At 39.6% G+C, this 22,728-nt stretch overlaps 1 protein-coding gene and 1 long non-coding RNA gene across 3 annotated transcripts in view; one reads left to right on the forward strand and one right to left on the reverse strand.

The window, feature by feature from the left end:
• Positions 1–1,852, reverse strand: part of XPO4 (exportin 4) — a 154,504-nt gene extending 152,652 nt beyond the window's left edge. For both annotated transcript variants that reach the window (XM_077158813.1, XM_077158810.1), the window contains exon 1: positions 1,740–1,852. In XM_077158813.1, coding sequence (XP_077014928.1) covers positions 1,740–1,808 — 69 coding nt within the window. In that variant the 5' untranslated portion in view covers positions 1,809–1,852. The remainder of the gene's footprint in view (positions 1–1,739) is intronic.
• Positions 1,853–1,858: 6 nt separating this feature from the next.
• Positions 1,859–22,728, forward strand: part of LOC143681629 (uncharacterized) — a 63,422-nt gene continuing 42,552 nt past the window's right edge. Inside the window, exon 1 of the long non-coding RNA XR_013174756.1 lies at positions 1,859–1,977. This is a non-coding gene — a long non-coding RNA (uncharacterized LOC143681629). The remainder of the gene's footprint in view (positions 1,978–22,728) is intronic.

Below are 22,728 nucleotides of genomic sequence, written 5' to 3' on the forward strand. Positions count from 1 at the left end.
ATTTTTGAATAGTAAGCAGAAATTTCCAAAACAGAAATTTCTGCTTTTAATAATATGACATTTTTCTGTTCAATCTACTCTCCTCTGAAAAGATAAAAAGCATGTAAAAGGTATCAATACAGCATACATGAGGTACAGTGAGGTAGAGTGGAAAGAGACCAGTTAAGATCTGAGTTCTAGACCTAATTCAGTTACTTCAGTAATTATTTAGCCTAGATCACTTACACCTGCTCTTAACCTTGTAAGGATATTGGAAGAATTAATAAAATTATGTAAAGCATCAAGCCTAGTATGAGGTATGCACTATGAACTCAATAAACAGCACTTATTACTATTCTTCTCAGCTACCCCTCATTATTGATAAAACCAGCTTTGCCAGGGAAGAGGGAAGGTAACAGCAAGTACAAATAATAATTTATATCAGGCCCATGAGAAAACTAATTTTATCTTATCAATGTAAGAACTAAAGCGGTGGAAACTGTAGGTCACAGATTTTAAGAACCTTGTGGATAACTGACTGCCTTGTCGACGACTGCCTAGTTTTTTCCACACTTGCTTACAGGAGTCTGAAAATGTTATCTATTCAGTTTTGTGACAAGATGATACATTGAACTTACTCATAATGAAGCAAAAAAATCCCACTTTTATTATATTTCTCAATTTTATGAGCTAATATATCTGGAGTCGTGTGTGAAAACAAAACCTAGTAAGCGGAAGTACAAACTATGCTAGAATTAGCTGAAATATTTTTACATGTGTTGCTCGGACACACAACCTAGTGACTGAACCAAAGGAAAAGAAAAGAGCTCAAAAATGCAAGGAACCTGGCTGAATCAATTCAAATAATCAATGAACCAAACTCCAATTCCCCCCCCCCAAAAAAAAACACAAGCACTTAAGTCTTAATTTATAAAAACAAAGGTACCAGCAAACGCAAAGATACGGTTCACTGAGTAACCGAATGTAGTTTATCCTTACTTCTATTCCCTGCGTGAGTACTTTCGTCCTTTGATTTGGCTTTCTCAAATTGCCTGGGTAAATCATCTACTAATCCGAGTGCTTATTGTATAGCGTTAAGAATGAAATCAACGAATACCGTAACTCAGCTCTTCGTAAAGCGCGACCCTCAATGAGGTCAGTTCTAGGCCAAGTTTTGCCCCAATGACCTTGGCACCAAAGGTTCCTATCCCTCGCTCCTGCCGGTCCTTCCACGTGCTGCCGACTACGGTCACCCAAACGCGGCCGCATTTCAGAGAAAGAGCTTGAGGACCCGAAGGTACGAAGGAAACAAGGGTTCTTAACAACTCCCAGGCTATGCCATCAATTCTGTGCCGGCTCCAACACCCCAGAGTCGCGCACACAACCCCCAAATTTCCTCAACCCAAATCCTGCGGTACAGCCCAAAGCTTCCTGCCCGGCGCCTCGCTCTGTGACGGGTTCTGGAGGGTGAAGACCCGTGGCACGGGGAACCCTCTTTCCCACTCCACCACCTCCCGGGCGTGCAGCTGGGGTGCTGGGCAACTAGGAAATGGGGGGCAACCCTAGGAAGGAGCGGACGAAGCAGGATGAAAGAAGCAGGATGGAGAATCCTGCGCCACGCCACCACCGCCGCCACCTCTTCCACTTTCAGGACTCCCTGGAGGCCCTGCCCGGTCGCCAGTCCGGCAAGCAGCAAGGACCGGCACGGCAAAGCCAGCCGGAGACCAGGGGAGCCAGAGCCGGGGTCGCGGTATCCTCACCATCAGAACTTTGGCTGCGTTCTCCAGCTGAGCGATCACTTCTGGGGGTCCCAGCGCCGCCGCCATCATGGTCTCTCTTCAATGACGCGCCATGCGCTGCATTCTGGGAGCGTCGCCGCGGCGGCCAATCGGGGTGCGACCTCGAGCGCGCGCGGCCCCAGACCGAGGTTGTCGTCTGGTCTCCGAGGGTCGGGTCGGAATGCCGGCCTGCAGTGGCAGCTGGGGAGCGCGTGAGGGGGTAGGTGGATAGGGCCGAGAGAGCCCGGGCTAGGGCAGGGACAGGGACAGTGTCCGAGCCGCCCGCTGGACTGCGAAGTTGCGATACTCGCGGATGAGTCCGCGCATGCGCCGTCTCGCAGTTGCCCTCCGCGCCCGCTCCCTAGGCTACAGGTACCTGTGCACAGCTCCGGGTCCACAGGGCCCCACCCTACACCTCTCCAGATACCTACAGGGTCGCAGACACCGGTCGCCTTCCCCTTCCGCTCAGCACAACTACCGGTTCCCGGCCGCCGCAGGCGCCGGTCCTCCTGTTGTGTTATCTTTCACATCCCCACGACTACACGTGTTTTCCTGGACGTCTCTCCCTGGCACATCCCGCCCCCGTGTAAAGTTTCTTAGACTTGAAGCCGTACCCCCCATCCCCTTCCCCGCCACTTCCTCCCTCTACTGAGATTGCATGGCCTTTCAGAGTCTGTCTTCTGCGTCCAACTTCTTGTCACAAAAAGGGAGCATTTCAGAATACATGCTTCCTTTTCTTAATGGAGGTTCTTCTAAAAGGAGATTCGTCCAAATTTACTGGGAGAGCCGGTGGCTATAGGACCCATAGAGAAAAGCATGGTTTTTTTTCCCATATAGAAAACCTATGCTTTTCTCTTGCCGTCTTCACATTCTTAGGGCTATCTCATAGGAGTGGGAGAAATGGAGCAGGAGCCCTAACCTTGATTGCTTGGTAGGTCGTCTCGAATTCAGTGAGACCTCAGTTGCTACCACTTTGCTTTGCTTAAGGAATTCATAATTGTCATGTTAATGATGGACTCGGTATTGGAAGGTACATTTTCAGCTAATCCAACCTTCTTTCCCAGGCATCATTGTCCTTTATGGCATTCCCGGTAAGCGGTCCTGTCAGCAGCGATTTGAGTATGCAAACCAGCTTTCAGTGTTAGAAAAAGTTATTTACCTGGAGGGGGGTTTTGTTTCGTTTTGAGCTGACTTCTGCTTTCCTATAGCTTCTACATTTTGATGCTTCTGCCTTCTAGGACTACATAGAATGTCTAATTCATTTCAGTTTTTGACATTTTCTTCTAGAGAAAATTTTCTTCTGTATCTTCTCCCTAGATATAAGTAAATCATACTTTTGAAGTTTTATATTTTATGTCATTGCGGCAGAACTGCGTTATTAGGGCCATTTAAAAAAACATGTTTCTTGTATTTGACATCTCTACAACTTGAAGTTTAGGAAGTGAACCAATAAGATTTTTGTTGGAAAGGAAGTTCCTTTTACTTCATTACCAAAGGATAAAATGAGCCAAAATGCCATTAATGGCCTTTTTAAATTTTAATAATTGTGTAAAACTAAGTGGTTAACATTCTGCTTGACATAAAGCAAAAAGATTACAAAATTACTCTAGCTGCTACAGGGAGCAGTTACCACAGATCAGTATCATATCTGCAACTGCATAAATAGTTTGTGACATTAAATGTATGAAGGAAACTTGCGCTTCAGATTGGGCCTTGAGTTCCAAATCATTAGCTTTGTTGCAATTACTTAAGAACTTTGTATCTACACACTTTACAGGAAGAAAACCTGTTTCATCAAACCTAAGTGTGCTTCCTTTCAAATTAACTTAGCGTTTTGAATCCCTTTAAGTGAGTTGCAAATTCAACTCACATAACTTGAGAGCCATGGATTTTAGGATAGGCCAGATATTTAAATTGTAGAAACTCGATGATGGAAGGCACTTCAGAATTTACCTACCAGTTCAACCTGCTCTCCTTGAATATTGTTCCTACTTGATCTGTTGTTCAAAAATAACACTTCTTTAAAAAATATAGGTATTTCAGCATAGCCACATACTTTTCAAATCCCATAATAGAAAGGGAAAAGAAAGCTGTGCAAACTCAAATAATTCACCAGGCATGAAAGAAATGTATCTAGTCTAGGTAAGAGTAAATGCCTGTGATCTGAAATTAAGAGTATTTCACAAATGCATCCCTTCTACTTTCAGAACATTCCTTTAACATCTATGATGCTATGGGCACCAAAATGATTCCTACTTATTCTTCACCAAAAATGATTATATGAGTATATTATAGATTTCTCCTTCAGAACATGGATTTTATGTATACATGGATATGTGTGTGTTTAATTGAAGCCAGTGCGGTTTGCTTCTTAAGCCAATTTCACTAAATTATTGGCTCTTTGGGAACATTTGCTAAGCAAAAATACAATTACTATCTCTACTGCTTACATTCTGGTGCACATGAAAAGCCAACTGTTGTGGATCATAGATAATGTGTTTTTTTTGAGGTTTATAACTTTTATTGTATATTATAACATATATACAAAACAAAGAAATAAAAAAGCAATAGTTTTCTAAGCACTCTTCAACAAGTAGTTACAGAACAGATCCCAGAGTTTCTCATGGGCTACTATACTATCATCTCAGATTTTTCCTTTTAGCTGCTCCAAAACATTGGAGGCTAGTGGACTTAAATATTTTTTTATCATCACAATCGACTTTGTTCCCTTCTTTTTTTGTGAAAAGTAACATATATACAAAAAAGCTATAAATTTCAAAGCACAGCACCACAATTAGTTGTAGAACATATTTCAGGGTATGGCATGGGTTTTACAATTCCACAATTTTAAGTTTTTACTTCTAGCTTCTAAAATACTGGAGACTAAAAGACGTATCAATTTAATGATTCAGCATTCATTTTCATTTGTTAAGTCCTATCTTCACTGTATGACTCCACCATCACCTTTGAACTTTCCATCCCTCTCTTAAGGGGTGTTTCTGCTATGGCCACTCTGAATTTTCCATATTGGAAGGGTCCGTCACTAATATGGGGTAGGAGATGAAACTATCTGATGTTCTGGAGAGACTGGGCCAGGTTTCAGGTCTTATCTGGACCAGGGACCCATCTGGAGGTTGTAGATTTCTGGAAAGTTGCTCTAGTGCCTGGAACCCTTGTAGAATCTTATATATTACCCTAGGTGTTCTTTAACATTGGCTGGAATGGTCCTGGTTGGAGGTTGGCAGGTTATGAAGGATAGCAAGATCTAACTGAAGCTCGCTTAAGGGGAAACTCCAGAGTACCCTCTCGACTCTATTTGAACTCTCTCTGTCACTGATACTTTATTAGGTAAACTTCTTTTCCCCATTTTGGTCACGATGGAATTGTTGATCCCACGGTGCCAGGTCTGGATTCATCCCTAGGAGTCCTCTCCCACATCGCCAGGGAGACTTTCATCCCTGGATGTCATTCCCACATAACGGGGAGGGAAATGATTTCACTTGCAGAGTTGAGCTTAAAGAGAGTGAGGCCACATCTGAGCAACAAAAGTGGTCCTCCAGAAGTAACTCTTAGGCATGCCCATAGGTAATCTAAGCTTCTCGGCTACCTACATAAGTTTAACAAGAGTAAGCTTCATGATCAAGGGCATGGCTATTGATTTGGGTGTCCCTAAAGTTTGACACAGTATCAGGGGGATTCCCTGATGGTAAGGTTTAATAGTTCCATATTCTGTCCCCCATCCCTCAGGGAACATTGCCAATGCTTTTTGATTATCTGTTTAATATACTCTAGGATGTATCCAGGTATTACAATGATCTATACAGGATTAAAGGACCTCTTTCTTTTTCTGGGCTCCCTGTGTTTCAGTTGTTCAAATGAGCTATACAGATATGTTGAATTAGATTATGCACTACAGAAAATTTCAGTTCCAGACCAAATAAATCTTTCTTCCATTGGTCTCAAAGAGTATGTGTGGTTCTGAAATACTGACATTGTCTTCCTCACCCCTATGTTCTGAATTACTTTAACCCCAACCTGTTCGGCTTTGTTCTCATCTCTAAATATCAGGTTATATATATAAAACAGCCTCTCAAAATCCAGAGCTAATAATCACCACTCCAGATTTAATGTGTCTGCTCTAAAAGCCAACGACCTGTTTTCTTATAAGCATTTTCTAAAGGTGGCCATACCATTTTTGTTCTTTTGTTTCTGGCTTATATTATCTCACCAAATGTCCCACATGTTCATGCACATCGTTGCATACCTCACGACTCTGTTCTTTTTGTAACAGCACAATCTTCATTCCTAAGTATACACCGTCATTCACCAATCTACTTCTCTGTCAGTGCATCCTTCAGCCACCTGCATTCATCGGGCATCATGTATAGGGCCCACACAGATAATGATATTTTAAAACTACAAGAGAACTTTAAAATTTTAGAATCTTAAGATTTTGGAACTGAAAATACTTTAAGGATTGCATATTTTTCAGCTGAAAAAAATAAGACCCAAAGAAAATAAGTGCTTTAGGACCAAGCTAATTGGAAGCGATCACATGCCCTGCAGCCTAAAACCTTTATGGTGATGTGGACAAAGATTTGGATTCGAATTAGAAGAACTGGGTTTGAGTTCTTACGAGTTCTTACGAGCTATGTTTATTAGGCAAGTACTTAACATTTTGGAAACTCAGCTTGGTCATCTATAAAATGGAGATCATCATAAGTCTGTGAGGATTAAATGAGAAAATACAGTTGAGCCAACTTTGTAAAACTATGGATTCTTCTATGAGTGCAAGTTATTTCCTTTATTACAACATGTCAATCAGTTTGACTACATATTTAATACAGTGCTTGATATCATAGGAGGCATTGAAAGTGAAGCCAGGGTATTTGTTTCAAAGAGTTTGAGGTCTAGTTGAGAATATAAGACTAACGTATTTAAATTATAGCAGTTAATTACTTTATTTTCATCATTTGCTCTCACTTCTTTCCATTAAATGGAGTATTGACATATATAAGAATTTGACATCAAAATAGTAAAGGTTCCAATCAATTTGAGAATACTATAATAATAGTTAATATTTACAGCATTATTATATGACAGGTACTATGCCATTTCATCTAAGTCATTTAATTTTCACAACAGCACTATGAAATAAATACTATTATTATCCCATATTACAGTAGAAGAAATTGAGGTATGCAATAAGTTAGTTGCCTCAGATGTGAAACTGGGATTCAGACCCAGACAATCTCGATACATACTCCATGCTCTTAACTATATGATACTGTTTCTAGGTGGAGAGAGTGTAAGTCACCTGGAATGATATAGCTTAAGTAAATATATTGCATACTATCATGAACTTTCTTCAGTTTATGCATACTGTAAAGATTTTTTAAAAATCTATATCAAAGCAGTGATAAATCCACAAATAAAAATAATTCCATTTACAATAGCTACTAACAGAATAAAATAGGTAGGAACAATTTTTTTTAATACAAAATTTACCCGGAAAACTACAAAATGTTGTTGAAAGAAATTAAAGAAGATATCTAAATTATTGGAAAGGCACCCCATATTCCTGAATTGCAAGACTTAGCATTGTTGAGCTGGAGTACTCCCCAAATTTATCTGCAGATTGCACATGATCCCCATCAAACTCCCATTCTCTTCTTTATAAAAATTGACACACTGATTTGAAAATTCATATGGAATTGCAACTGTTTTAGTTTGTTAACACTACTGGAATGAAATATACCAGAAATGGAATGAGTTTTAAAAATAGAATTTATTAAGTTGCAAGCTTACAGTTCTAAGGCTATAAAAATGTACAAACTAAGGCATCCAGATAAAGATAACCTTGACTCATGAAAGGCAGTTGGGTCCAGAACACCTCTGTGAGCTAGGAAGGCACATGGCTGGCATCTGCTAGTCCTTTGACTTCTCAAAAAGCTTCCCCAGGGGCATTTTCTTTCTGCATCGACAAACATCTGGGTCTCGTGGTTTGCTCTGATGGCTCTGTTGCTTCTGTTAGCTCTAAAGCTTTTTCCAAAATGATTCCTTCTTAAAGGACTCCAGTAAGCAACCCATCTAATCAAAAGGTTCCACCCACAATTGGTTGGATCACACCTCCATGGAAACAACTTAATCAAAAAGATCCCACCCAGCAATATTGAATCAGGATTAAAGAACATGGTATTTCTGGGGTATATAACAGTTTCAGACCAGCACATTCCACCCTCTGGACCCCAAAAAGACGTGTTCTTTGCATATACAAAATACATTCATTTCATTACAACATCACAAAGCTTTAAAGCATTTCGTTAACAATAAATACAATACAAAGTCAGAAACAGTACAAAATCTCCTCAAAGTCAGCTACGGGTATGGTCTGTCCTAAGGCAAAATTCTCTGGCTCTGAACCTGTATGTTATCTCTGCCCAACATACAAAGGGGGAACAATCATCGAATACATGTTCCAATCGCCATAGGGAGAAATCGAAAGGAAAACAGGGGTCACCAGACTGAAAATCTGCAAGGCAAACTCCATTGGGCTTCAAAATCAGAGTCATTTATCCTCGGGGCTTTAGAAAAGGCAGTACCTCCCTTTCCAAAGCCATACATAGTGGCCTTGCTCTCTCCAAATGCCGTAGTAAGAGTTGCAATACTGAGGCTTGTAGGGACAACCTCCTTTTTCTCGGCTCCATCCTCTCCAAATACCAGGGCTCTCTGCCATTTCTGGGGCAAACACTCAACCATCAGACAAAGGACTTTACTCAAATCCTTTCTGGAAAACTCAATCTCCAATAATCGCTTATCCTGTAATGGCTGACTGCTTCCATATTTAATTAAATCCTCATGTGAGACCCTAATCTCTGGGTCTCCATTTCTGGAAGCCCAGAGTTTTCCAGACCATCAGTTTCTGGTTTCCTTGTACCAAGAGTTCAGTTCCCAGCTTATTTTTTTCCTGTTGCATTTTACAATAACCTGCAAGGAGCACCAGGCTACACTTTCCACATTTGATTTGGCAATTTCCTCAGCTAAGCATCGTGGGTCATTGCCTCTAAATTTGAACTTCCATCCAACGGCAGTACTCAATTTGGCCAAGTTATCTGCCATTTTAAAACAAGGGTCACCTTCCTTTCAGTTGGCAATGACACATTCCTCATTTCTGTCTAAAGCCTCATCAGAGCTATCTTTAGAGTCCACATTTCTACCAATAGTCACTTCAAAGCATTCAAGGTCTTCTCTATCAAGATCTTCACAACTCTTCCAGAATCTTTCCCTTATCCATTTTAAAAGCCATTCCTACATGTTTGGTATTTGCAAATCACAGCGCCTTACTTCTCTGGGACCAAAATCTGTATTGGTTTGTTAATGTTGCTACAATGCAATATATCGGAGATGGAATGGATTTTTTGTGTGTGCATGGGCAGGCTCCTGGAATCGAACCCAGGTCTCTGCCATGGCAGGCAAGAATTCTGCCGCTCAGCCACCATTGCACCACCCAAGTATTTCTTTTTTGGGGGAGTGGAGGGGTGGGAGTGGTGCATGGTCCAGTAATTGAACCCAGGTCTCCCGCATGGAAGGCAAGTGTTATACCACTAAGCCACCTGTGTACCCTCTTGAATAGCTTTTAAAAAGGGAATTTATTAAATTGCAAGTTTATAGATCTAAGCCATGAACATGTCCAAATTAAGGCAAGGCTATAAAAATATCCAATGGATGAGGTTTTTCTTTTTTTCTTTTATTTCTTTTTCTGGAATGATACAAATGTTCTGAAATGATTGTACAGATGAATACACAACTATATAATGATATTGTGAGCCACTGACTGTATACTTTGAATGGACTGTATGATGCACGAAGATACCTCAATGAAAAAATTTTTTAAAAAGCTCACTAAACTTTTTTAGAGAAGATTTTTGCAAATCATATCTGATAAAGGATTTGTGTCTAGAAAAATAAAAGGACTATTACAACTCAACAGTAAGAAATAAATTGCCCAAATAAAAAATGGGTGAAGAATTTGGATAGACCTTTCTCCAAAGAAGATACACAATTGACCGATAAGCACATGAAAAGATGCTTGACATCATTAGTTGTCAGGGAAATGCAAATCAAAATCACAGTGAAATACCACTTCCACTCACTAGAATGGCTAGAATCAAAAAGTCGGATGATAGTTTTCCGGGTCAAGATGGCGACTTAACAACGTGCACATTTTAGTTCGTCCTCCAGAACAACTACTAAATAACCAGAAACAGTACAGAACAACTCCTGGGGCCACATCAGTGACCAAACACACAGCATACCCCAGTCTGAGTCAGCTGAACCGGCTGTGAGCACCCCCCAGAACCGTGAGTTCCCAAAGCTGCGGCGGCCAGTGCCCCTCCCCCACAGGCCACTTCCCAGAGGGGAAAGGAAAGGACTTTACCAGCAGCAGTGACTGGGCACAATCAAATGCCAATTGTGGAACTAATTACCAAATTCTGACTACTAAAAATAGGCCCCCAGCTTAGGTGAACCTGATCAAAGCAGAGGTTGCTCATTTTTGCCCCGGCGCCAAGGGGGCAGGACTGACAGAAAAAGGGGGGGGGGGGGAGAAGGAAACAGAGGTTTTTATGGCTGTGTATCTACAAAGGCTTGACTGCCTCTGGTTACAGCAGCAGGACTTTTCAGGCTGCAACTGCCCCAGGCATAGGCAGAAGTGAGCTCTTTTGGGGGCTTGTCTGGAGCCTGTGCCATCCCCAGGGGAGGGGTGAAGCCCAACTCAGGTGGAATCCCTCCATCAAGGATTCAGACCCCAGGGCTTGGTAATTTGAAGCCATTAAAACCAGCCTACAACCTCTCCTCTGTCTCCACCACACCCCCAGTAGGGAGAGTCTGCCAAAGTTAAAGGTGCCACATCATCTTATGCTGGTGGGACCTGCAGTCACACAAGCACCACACACAGGGCAGGATAAGAAAAACAGAGTCCAGAGACTTCACAGGAAAGTCTTTCAACCTGCTGGGTCTCACCCTCAGGGAAAACTGACACAGGTGACTCTTTCCTCCTGATAGGAGGCCAGTTTGGTCTGGGAAAATCTGTCTGGGGTCTATAATATCTAAGTAGGCCCTCCTAAGTGTGGGTGGGGGAAAGGCACCACACAAGCAGGGCAAGAAACAAGAAAACAAGAACTGAAAAATTCTCCTCTGTTAAACAAAACTTAAGCTAAAGGTCCAGATAAAGCTGAACGGAATGTCAAAGAACAGATAGACAACAAATTCATCCAGCAAGAAAACCCTAGGTAAAAGAAGTGAAAGCAATCTCCAGAATAAACTAATTAAGGTAATTAAATGCCTAGACATCAGCAAAAAATAACAAATCACACTAGGAAAATTGAAGATATGGCCCAGTCAAAGGAACAAACCAACAATTCAAATGACATACAAGAGCTGAAACAATTAATTCAGAATGTACAAACAGACATGGAAAACCTCATCAAAAACCAAATCAATGAATTGAGGGAGGATATAAAGAAGGCAAGAAATGAACAAAAAGAAGAAACTGAAAGTCTGAAAAAACAAATCACAGAACTTATGGGAATGAAAGACACAGTAGAAGAGATAAAAAAAAAAAACAATGGAAACCTACAATGATAGACTTCAAGAGACAGAACATAGGATTTCAAAACTGGAGGACGGAACATCTGAAATCCGACAAGAAACAGAAACTATAGGGGAAAAATGGAAAAATATGAGCAGGGACTCAGGGAATTGAAAGATAATATGAAGCGCATGAATATACATGTTGTGGGTGTCCCAGAAGGAGAAGAGAAGGGAAAAGGAGGAGAAAAATTAATGGAGGAAATTATCACAGAAAATTTCCCAACTCTTATGAAAGACTTAAAATTATAGATCCAAGAAGTGCAGCATACCCCAAAGAGAATAGATCCAAATAGACATACTCCAAGACATTTAATAATCAGAATGTCAGAGGTCAAAGAGAAAGAGAAGATCTTGAAAGCAGCAAGAGAAAAGCAATCCATCACATATGAGGGAAGCCCAATAAGACTATGCGCAGATCTCTCAGCAGAAACCATGGAGGCGAGAAGACAGTGGGATAATATATTTAAATTATTAAAAGAGAAAAACTGCCAACCAAGAATTCTATATCCAGCAAAATTGTCCTTCAAAAATGAGGGAGAAATTAAAACATTTTCAGACAAAAAATCACTGAGAGAATTTGTGACCAAGAGACCAGCTCTGCAAGAAATACTAAAGGGAACACTAGAGACAGATATGAAGACAGAAGAGAGAGGTGTGGAGAAGAGTATAGAAGGGAAGACTATGAGTAAAGGTAAAAAGAAGGAAAATTAGATATGACATATAAAATCCAGAAGGCAAAATAGTAGAAGAAAGTACTACCCATGCAGTAATAACACTGAATGTTAATGGATTAAACTCTCCAATCAAAAGACATAGTCTGGCAGAATGGATTACAAAACAGGACCCATCTATATACTGTCTCTACTCAAAGGACACGAGGCCAAGGACACAAATGGACATTTACACACCAAAGTTTATAGCAGCATTATTAACAATTACCAAGAGATGGAAACAGCCAAAATGTCCATCAACAGACAGTTGACTAAACAAACTGTGACATTTATGTAAGATGGAATATTATGCAGCTGTAAGACAGAATAAAGTTTTGAAGTATGTAACAACATGGGTGGACCTTAAGGACATTGTGCCGAGTGAGGTTAACTAATAACGAAAGGAGAAATACTATTTAGTCTCACTGATATGAACTGACATTAGTGAATAAACTTGGAATATTTCCTTGGTAACAGAGACCATCAGAAGATAGAAATAGGGTGAGATATTGGGTAATTGGAGCTGAAAGGATACAGATAGTGCAACAGGACTGAATCTAAAAACTCAGAAATGAACAGCACAATACTACCTAACTGTAATATAATTAAGTTAAAACATTGAATGAAGCTGCATGTGAGAATGATAGAGGGAGGAGGGCTGGGGTCATAAATGAAATCAGAAAGAAAGATAGATGGTAAAGATCGAGATGGTATAATCTAGGAATGCCTAGAGTGTATAATAATAGTGAAATGTACAATGTACAAATTTTAAAAATGTTTTTGCATGAGGAAGAACAAAGGAATGTCATTATTGCAGGATGCTGAAAATAGATGATAATTAATACTTTAAAATGTCACCTTATGTGTGAGACTAAAGCAAAAAATGTTTATTTGTTACAAAATTTATATTTTGACTAGAGCATTTCTTAATATAACTCATGTAGATAGTTTGATTGAATGTCATAAGTACTTGGAATCTCAGGTAGGACATGAGATTTTGTTGGTTTGTCCAGAGTGATGCCCTGATGAATCCCAGAGTGATTTGATCAGTGACTGGAAAAGTATTTGCAAGCCCCCTTCGGGGAATGGTGAGTGTGGGAAGAAATTCACCTTCTGCAAGTTGAATTCTTGATATTCTCACAAGCAGTGTGGACAACCAAAGCTATAGGCTGAGCCCCCAGTCTTGGGGTTTGTTCATATGAAACTTAACCCCACAAAGTATAGGACAAGTCTACTTAAACTTTAGGCCTAAGAGCCACCCCCAAGAGAGCCTCTTTTGTTGCTCAGATGTGGCCTCTCTCTCCAGCCAACATGACAAGCAGTCTCACCACCCTCCCCCTCTCTGCGTGGGACATGACTCCCATGGGTGTGGACCTTCCTGGCAACGTGGGACAGAGATCCTGGAATGAGCTGAGACTCAGCATCAAGAGACTGAGAAAAACCCTAGAATGAGCTGAGAATTAACATCAAAGGATTGAGAGAACCTTCTAGACCAAAGGGGGAAGAGTGAAATGAGACTAAGTGTCAATGGCTGAGAGATTCCAAACAGAGTTGAGAGGTTATCCTGGAGGTTATTCTTATGCATTAAGTAGATATCACCTTGTTGTTCAAGATGTAGTGGAGAGGCTGGAGGGAACTGCCTGAAAATGAAGAGCTGTGTTCCAGTAGCCATGTTTCTTGATAATGATTGAACAATGATATAGTTTTCACAATGAGACTCTGTGAATGTGAAAACCTTGTGTCTGATGCTCCTTTTAGCTACTATATCAACAGAAGAGTAGAACATATGGCATAAAAATAAATAATAGGGGGAGCAAATGTTAAATTTAGTTTGAAATGCTAGTGGTAAAAGAAAGCGAGGGGTAAGGGGTATGGTATGTATAATCTTTTTTTTCTCTGTTATCATTTTATTTCTTTTTCTGTTGTCTGTTTATTTCTTTTTCTAAATCGATGCAAATGTTCTAAGAAATGATGAATATGCAACTATGTGATGATATTAAGACTTACTGATTGTATATGTAGAATAGAATGATATCTTAATGTTTTGTTTGTTAATTTTTTTAATTAATAAAAAAAGTTTAAAAAAGTCAGATGATAGCAAGTGTTGGTAATGATGTGGAGAAATCAGAACCTCATATACTACTTGTGGGTATATAAAATGGTGCAGCCACTTTGAAAAATGGTCTGGCATTTTCTTAAATAATTAAGTGGAGTTAGCAGAAGACTAAGCAATTCCACTCCTAGGTAAACACCCAAAAGAAATGAAAATGTATGTGCAAACAAAAACTCATACATAGCTAGATCTTTTCCCCTGAACAGAAATGCAAACATGGAAGAAAATGGTGTGGTGTTTCCTAAAAGGTACTGGGAGCCTTTTATGACCTTGACATGGAAAGACTTCCAATGACAAAAAAATCCAATGGGCCTTTTATCTAGGGTATGGACAGATGAATAAAAAATATGGATAAAAAATAAATAAATAATGAGGGGATGAAGGTTAAAATAAATTGGGTAAATGGAAATAATAGTGGCCAATGAGAGGAAGGGGTAAGGGACAAAGGGTATGGTATGTATTAGTTTTTTCCTTTTTCTTTTTTATTTCTTTTGCCAGAGTGATGTAAATGTTCTAAAAAATGATCATGGTGGTGAATACACAACTATGAGATTATATTGCGAGCCATTGATTTGTATCCCACATATGGACTATTTGTTATGTTAAGAACATTTGTATGTTAAGTTTTATCAATAAAAATATTTTTTTAAAGCCAATGGGAACCTCCTGCAGATTAAAATCCAGAAAATGCAGCAATTCTTTGGGTTAAAAGTGACTGGGCAAGTAGACACATCTACTGTGGCAATGATGCACATCCTCAGATGAGGAGTGCTAGACATTCATCATTTCAAAACAATGCCAGGGGAACCAGTATGAGAAAAACGTTTTATCACCTACAGAATCAACAGTTACACACCTGATCTGGTGCATGCAGATATCAACTATGCTATCCAGAATCATTTTCAAGTATGGAGTGATGTGACCCCACTGAAATTCAGAAAGAATAATGCAGGCGAAGCTGTCATTATGATCTCTTTTTTCACATTATGCTCATGGAGACCTCTACCCCTTTGATGGAAAAAGTGGAGTTTTAGACCATGTTTTGGACCTGGGGTGGGTATTGGAGGAGATGCACATTTTGATGAGGATGTACTCTGGACTAAAAACAACAGAGGCATGAACTTGTTTCAGGTTGCATTTCATGAGATTGGCCATTCCTTGGGTCACTTATATGTGAATGTTTATAGATAGCAATATCCACAATAGCCAAAAAGTGGAAACAGCCCACAGTTCCATCAACTGACAAATGGATAAACAAACTGTGGTATATATACGTAATGGAATATTACTGAGCTATAAAAAGGAATGAAGTTCTGATGCATGCTACAACATATATAAATATTGAAAACGTGCCAGATGAATGAAGCCACAAACCACATGGTATATGATTCCATCCATGTAAACTGTTCAGAACAGGGGAATCTATAGAGACAGAAAATGGATGTGTGGTTTCTTAGGCTTGGGAGTGGAGGTGAGGGAAAGGATAGTAGAGAGGTGACAGCTAAAGGGTACAGGTTTTCTTTTTGAAGTGATGAAAATATTCTAAAATTGACTGGTGGTGGTTGTACATATCTGTGAATATACTAACCAAACCATTAAAAACCATTGAATTACATACTTTAAATAGGTGAATTATATGATATGTGAATTATATCTCAATAATTTTTTTCTTAATGGAAGGGAATAAAAGCAGGAATATTCTATCTTCTTTACATCTTGTATTTTGGGTGCATATGCATTTTCTAATACCTCTGCTAGAGATTAGAAGCCCACCTCAAAGACGAAAGAAAAGTTCTGTTTGGATGTCATCATGTGCAAACATCTTGCCTATTAAAAAGTAAGGGGGGGGGATATCCCTATGCAAAAGAATGAAAGAGGACCCATATCTCACACCCTATAAAAAAAATAACTCAAAATGGATCAAAGAGCTAAACATTAGATCTAAGACCATAAAACTGTTAGAAGAAAATGTAGGGAAATATCTTATAAATCTTATACTAGGAGGCGGTTTACTAGACCTTACACCCAAAGCAAGAGCATTGAAGAAATAAATAAATAAATGGGAATTCCTCAAAATTAAACACTTTTGCACATCAATAAACTTCATCAAGAAAGTAAAAAAGAGAGCCTACACAATGGGAAATAATATTTGGAAACGATATATCAGATAAAGGTCTAGTATCCAGAATTTATAAAGAGATTGTTCAACTCAACAACAAAAAGACAGCCAACCCAATTACAAAATGGGCAAAAGACTTGAACAGACACTTGTCAGGAGAGGAAATACAAATAGCCAAAAAGCACATGAAGAGATGCTCAACTTCCCTGGCTATTAGAGGAATGCAAATCAAAGCCACAATGAGGTATCATCTCACACCTACCATAATGGCTATTAAAATAAAACAGAAGAGACTTCCGGAGAAGATGGCGGCTTAGTAAGACGCATGGGTCTTAGTTCCTCCTCCAGAACAGCTACTAGGGAAGTAGAAACGATACAGAACAGCTCCCAGAGCCACGACAGACACCAAGAAGACAGTGTACCCCATTCTGGAACGGCTGACTGGCCGGGAGAACCCACTGCAGTGAGATCGCCGAGGGGCACGCGCTTCCCCGGGCCAGGGCAGCAGGCGGCCGGAGTCCCTCCCTCCCTCCTTCCCGGGCCGGCTGGGAGAATTGGACAGGCAATCCCCTCAAGCTGCGGTGGCGGGCGCCCCCCCCCCACAATGCGCGGCCCGCCGGAACAGCTGGGAGAATTGGATCGGAGATCCCCCAAACCACGGAGACCAGCGACTGGGGTCCCTCCCAAACATGTGGCTTCCCGGTCCGGCTGGGAACGGTGGATAGGCGCTCCCCCAAGCCGCGGCGGCCGGCACCCCCCCCCGCCATGCTTGGCGCCCCGGGCTGGCTGGGAAATTTGGACAGGGGCTCCCCCAAGCCGCGGAGGCCGGCGACCCTCCCCACGCGCGGATTCCCGGGCCGGCTGGGAGATTCGGATTGGCACTCCCCCAAGCCGCTTTGGCCGGCGACCCTCCCCTACAGCGAGAGTTTTCCAAAGTTAAAGGAGCCACAGCATCTTTTACTGGTGGGACCCACAGACAGACAAACGTCACGAGCGCCACCTACTGGGCAGGATAAGAAAAACACAGCCCAGAGATTTCACAGAAAAATCTTTCAACCTGCTGGGTCCCACACCCAGGGAAATCTGATTAAATGCCCAGACGCCAGCAGAAGATAACAGATCACGCTCAGAAAATTGAAGATATGGCCCAGTCAAAGGAACAAACCAATAGTTCAAATGAGATACAGGAGCTGAGACAACTAATGCTAAATATACGAACAGAAATGGAAAACCTCTTCAAAAACCAAATCAATAAATTGAGGGAGGACATGAAGAAGACATGCGCTGAACAAAAAGAAGAAATAGAAAAACTGAAAAAACAAATCACAGAACTTATGGAAGTGAAGGATAAAGTAGAAAAGATGGAAAAAACAATGGATACCTACAATGGTAGATTTAGAGACAGAAGCTAGAATTAGTGAATTGGAGGATGGAACATCTGAATTCCAAAAAGAAACAGAAACTATAGGGAAAAGAATGGGAAATTTTGAACAGGGGATCAGGGAACTGAAGGACAATATGAAGCACACAGATATATGTGTTGTGGGTGTCCCAGAAGGAGAAGAGAAGGGAAAAGGAGGAGAAAAACTAGTGGAAGAAATTATCACTGAAAATTTCCCAACTCTTATGAAAGACCTAAAATTACAGATCCAAGAAGTGCAGCGCACCCCAAAGAGATTAGACCCAAATAGGCGTTCTCCAAGACACTTACTGGTTAGAATGTCAGAGGTCAAAGAGAAAGAGAGGATCTGGAAAGCAGCAAGAGAAAAACAATCCATCACATACAACGGAAACCCAATAAGACTATGTGTAGATTTCTCAGCAGAAACCATGGAAGCTAGAAGACAGTGGGATGATATATTTAAATTACTAAAAGAGAAAAACTGCCAATCAAGACTCCTATATCCAGCAAAATTGTCCTTCAAAAATGAGGGAGAAATTAAAACATTCTCAGACAAAAAGTCACTGAGAGAATTTGTGACCAAGAGACCAGCTCTGCAAGAAATACTAAAGGGAGCACTAGAGTCAGATACGAAAAGACAGAAGAGAGAGGTATGGAGAAGAGTGTAGAAAGAAGGAAAATCAGATACGATATATATAATACAAAAGGCAAAATGTTAGAGGAAAATATTATCCAAACAGTAATAACACTAAATGTTAATGGACTGAATTCCCCAATCAAAAGACATAGTTTGGCAGAATGGATTAAAAAACAGGATCCTTCTATATGCTGTCTACAGGAAACACATCTTAGACCCAAAGATAAACATAGGTTGAAAGTGAAAGGTTGGGAAAAGATATTTCATGCAAATAACAACCAGAAAAGAGCAGGAGTAGCTATACTAATATCCAACAAATTAGACTTCAAATGTAAAACAGTTAAAAGAGACAAAGAAGGACACTATCTACTAATAACAGGAACAATTAGACAAGAAGACATAACAATCATAAATAATTACGCACCAAACCAGAATGCCCCAAAATACGTGAGGAATACACTGCAAACCCTGAAAAGGGAAATAGACACATCTACCATAATAGTTGGAGACTTCAATTCACCACTCTCATCAATGGACAGAACATCTAGACAGAGGATCAAAAGAAATAGAAAATTTGAATATTACAATAAATGAGCTAGACTTAACAGACATTTATAGGACATTACATCCCACAACAGCAGGATACACCTTTTTCTCAAGTGCTCATGGATCATTCTCAAAGATACACCATATGCTGGGTCACAAAGCAAGTCTTAAATTTAAAAAGATTGAAATCATACACAACACTTACTTGGATCATAAAGGAATGAAGTTGGAAATCAATAATAGGCGGAGTGCCAGATAATTCACATACATGGAGGCTCAACAACACACTCTTAAACAACGAGTGGGTCAAGGAAGAAATTGCAAGAGAAATTAGTAAATACCTCGAGGCAAATGAAAACGAAAACACAACATATCAAAGCCTATGGGATGCAGCAAAGGCAGTGCTAAGAGGGAAATTTATTGCCCTAAATGCCTATATCAGAAAAGAAGAAAAGGCAAAAATTCAGGAATTAACTGTCCACTTGGAAGAACTGGAGAAAGAACAGCAAACTAACCCCAAAGCAAGTAAAAGGAAAGAAATAACAAAGATTAGAGCACAAATAAATGAAATTGAAAACATGAAAACAAAAGATAAAATAAATAAGACCAGAAGTTGGTTCTATGAGAAAATCAATAAGATTGATGGGCCCTTAGCAAGATTGACAAAAAGAAGAAGAGAGAGGATGCAAATAAATAAGATCAAAATGAAAGAGGAGACATAACCACTGACCTCACAGAAATAAAGGAGGTAATAACAGGATACTATGAACAACTTTACGCTAATAAATACAACAATTTAGAGGAAATGGACGGGTTCCTGGAAAGACATGAACAACCAACTTTGACTCAAGAAGAAATAGATGACCTCAACAAACCAATCACAAGTAAAGAAATTGAATCAGTCATTCAAAAGCTTCCTAAAAAAAAAGTCCAGGACCAGACAGCTTCACATGTGAATTCTACCAAACATTCCAGAAAGAATTAGTACCAACTCTCCTCAAACTCTTCAAAGAAATCGAAGTGGAGGGAAAGCTACCTTATTCATTCTATGAAGCCAACATCACCCTCATACCAAAACCAGGCAAAGATATTACAAAAAAAGAAAACTACAGACCAATCTCTCTAATGAATATAGATGCAAAAATCCTCAACAAAATTCTAGCAAATCGAATCCAACAACACATTAAAAGAATTATACATCATGACCAAGTAGGATTCATTCCAGGTATGCAAGGATGGTTCAACATAAGAAAATCAATTAATGTAATACACCATATCAACAAATTAAAGCAGAAAAATCACATGATCATCTCAATTGATGCAGAGAAGGCATTTGACAAGATTCAACATCCTTTCCTGTTGAAAACACTTCAAAAGATAGGAATACAAGGGAACTTCCTTAAAATGATAGAGGGAATATATGAAAAACCCACAGCTAATATCATCCTCAATGGGGAAAAATTGAAAACTTTCCCCCTAAGATCAGGAACAAGACAAGGATGTCCATTATCACCACTATTATTCAACATCGTGTTGGAGGTTCTAGCCAGAGCAATTAGACAAGAAAAAGAAATACAAGGCATCAAAATTGGAAAGGAAGAAGTAAAACGATCACTGTTTGCAGACGATATGATATTATACGTCGAAAACCCGGAAAAATCCACAACAAAACTACTAGAGTTAATAAATTAGTACAGCAAAGTAGCAGGTTACAAGATCAACATTCAAAAATCTGTAGCATTTCTATACACTAGCAATGAACAAGCTGAGGAGGAAATCAAGAAATGAATTCCATTTACAATTGCAGCGAAAAGAATACAATACCTAGGAATAAATTTAACTAAAGAGACAAAAAACCTATACAAAGAAAACTACAAAAAACTGTTAAAAGAAATCACAGAAGACCTAAATAGATGGAAGGGCATACCGTGTTCATGGATTGGAAGACTAAATATAGTTAAGATGTCAATCCTACCTAAATTGATTTACAAATTCAATGCAATACCAATTAAAATCCCAACAACTTATTTTTCAGAAATAGAAAAACCAATAAGCAAATTTATCTGGAAGGGCAGGGTGCCCCGAATTGCTAAAAACATCTTGAGGAAAAAAAACGAAGCTGGAGGTCTCACGCTGCCGGACTTTAAGGCTTATTATGAAGCCACAGTGGTCAAAACAGCATGGTATTGGCATAAAGATAGATATATCGACCAATGGAATTGGATAGAGTGCTCAGATATAGACCCTCTCATCTATGGACATTTGATCTTTGATAAGGCAGTCAAGCCAACTCACCTGGGACAGAACAATCTCTTCAATAAATGGTGCCTAGAGAACTGGATATCCATATGCAAAAGAATGAAAGAGGACCTGTATCTCACACCCTATACAAAAGTTAACTCAAAATGGATCAAAGATCTAAACATCAGGTCTAAGACCATAAAACAGTTAGAGGAAAATGTAGGGAGATATCTTATGAAACTTACAATTGGAGGCGGTTTTATGGACCTTAAACCTAAAGCAAGAGGACTGAAGAAAGAAATAAATAAATGGGAGCTCCTCAAAATTAAACACTTTTGTGCATCAAAGAACTTCATCAAGAAAGTAGAAAGACAGCCTTCACAATGGGAGACAATATTTGGAAATGATATATCAGATAAAGGTCTAGTATCCAGAATTTATAAAGAGATTGTTCAACTCAACAACAAAAAGACAGCCAACCCAATTACAAAATGGGAAAAAGACTTGAACAGACACCTCTCAGAAGAGGAAATACAAATGGCCAAAAGGCACATGAAGAGATGCTCAATGTCCCTGGCCATTAGAGAAATGCAAATCAAAACCACAATGAGATATCATCTCACACCCACCAGAATGGCCATTATCAACAAAACAGAAAATGACAAGTGCTGGAGAGGATGCGGAGAAAGAGGCACACTTATCCACTGTTGGTGGGAATGTCAAATGGTGCAACCACTGTGGAAGGCAGTTTGGCGGTTCCTCAAAAAACTGAATATAGAATTGCCATACGACCCAGCAGTACCATTGCTAGGTATCTACTCAAAGGACTTAAGGGCAAAGACACAAACGGAGATTTGCACATCAATGTTTATAGCAGCGTTATTTACAATTGCAAAGTGATGGAAACAGCCAAAATGTCCATGAACAGACGATTGGCTAAAGAAACTGTGGTATATACATACGATGGAATATTATGCAGCTTTAAGACAGGATAAACTTATGAAGCATGTAATAACATGGATGGACCTAGAGAACATTATGCTGAGTGAGTCTAGCCAAAAACTAAAGGACAAATACTGTATGGTCCCACTGATGTGAACGGACATTCGAGAATAAACTTGGAATATGTCATTGGTAACAGAGACCAGCAAGAGTTAGAAACAGGGTAAGATAATGGGTAATTGGAGCTGAAGGGATACAGACTGTGCAACAGGACTAGATACAAAAACTCAAAAATGGACAGCACAATAATACCTAATTGTAATGTAATTATGTTAAAACACTGAATGAAGCTGCATCTGAGCTATAGTTTTTTTTTGTCTGTCTGTTTGTTTGTTTGTTTATGTCTTTTGTTTTTTTCCTCTCTCTTTTTCCTTTTCTTTTTTTATTATTATTATTATTTTTATTTTTTTCTCTATATTAACATTCTATATCTTTTTCTGTTGTTTTGCTAGTTCTTTTCCTAAATCGATGCAAATGTACCAAGAAATGATGATTATGCATCTATGTGATGATGTTAAGAATTCCTGATTGCATATGTAGAATGGAATGA

Source organism: Tamandua tetradactyla, chromosome 4 (genome assembly GCF_023851605.1).
Source record: "Tamandua tetradactyla isolate mTamTet1 chromosome 4, mTamTet1.pri, whole genome shotgun sequence".
NCBI classification, from domain to species: domain Eukaryota; kingdom Metazoa; phylum Chordata; class Mammalia; order Pilosa; family Myrmecophagidae; genus Tamandua; species Tamandua tetradactyla.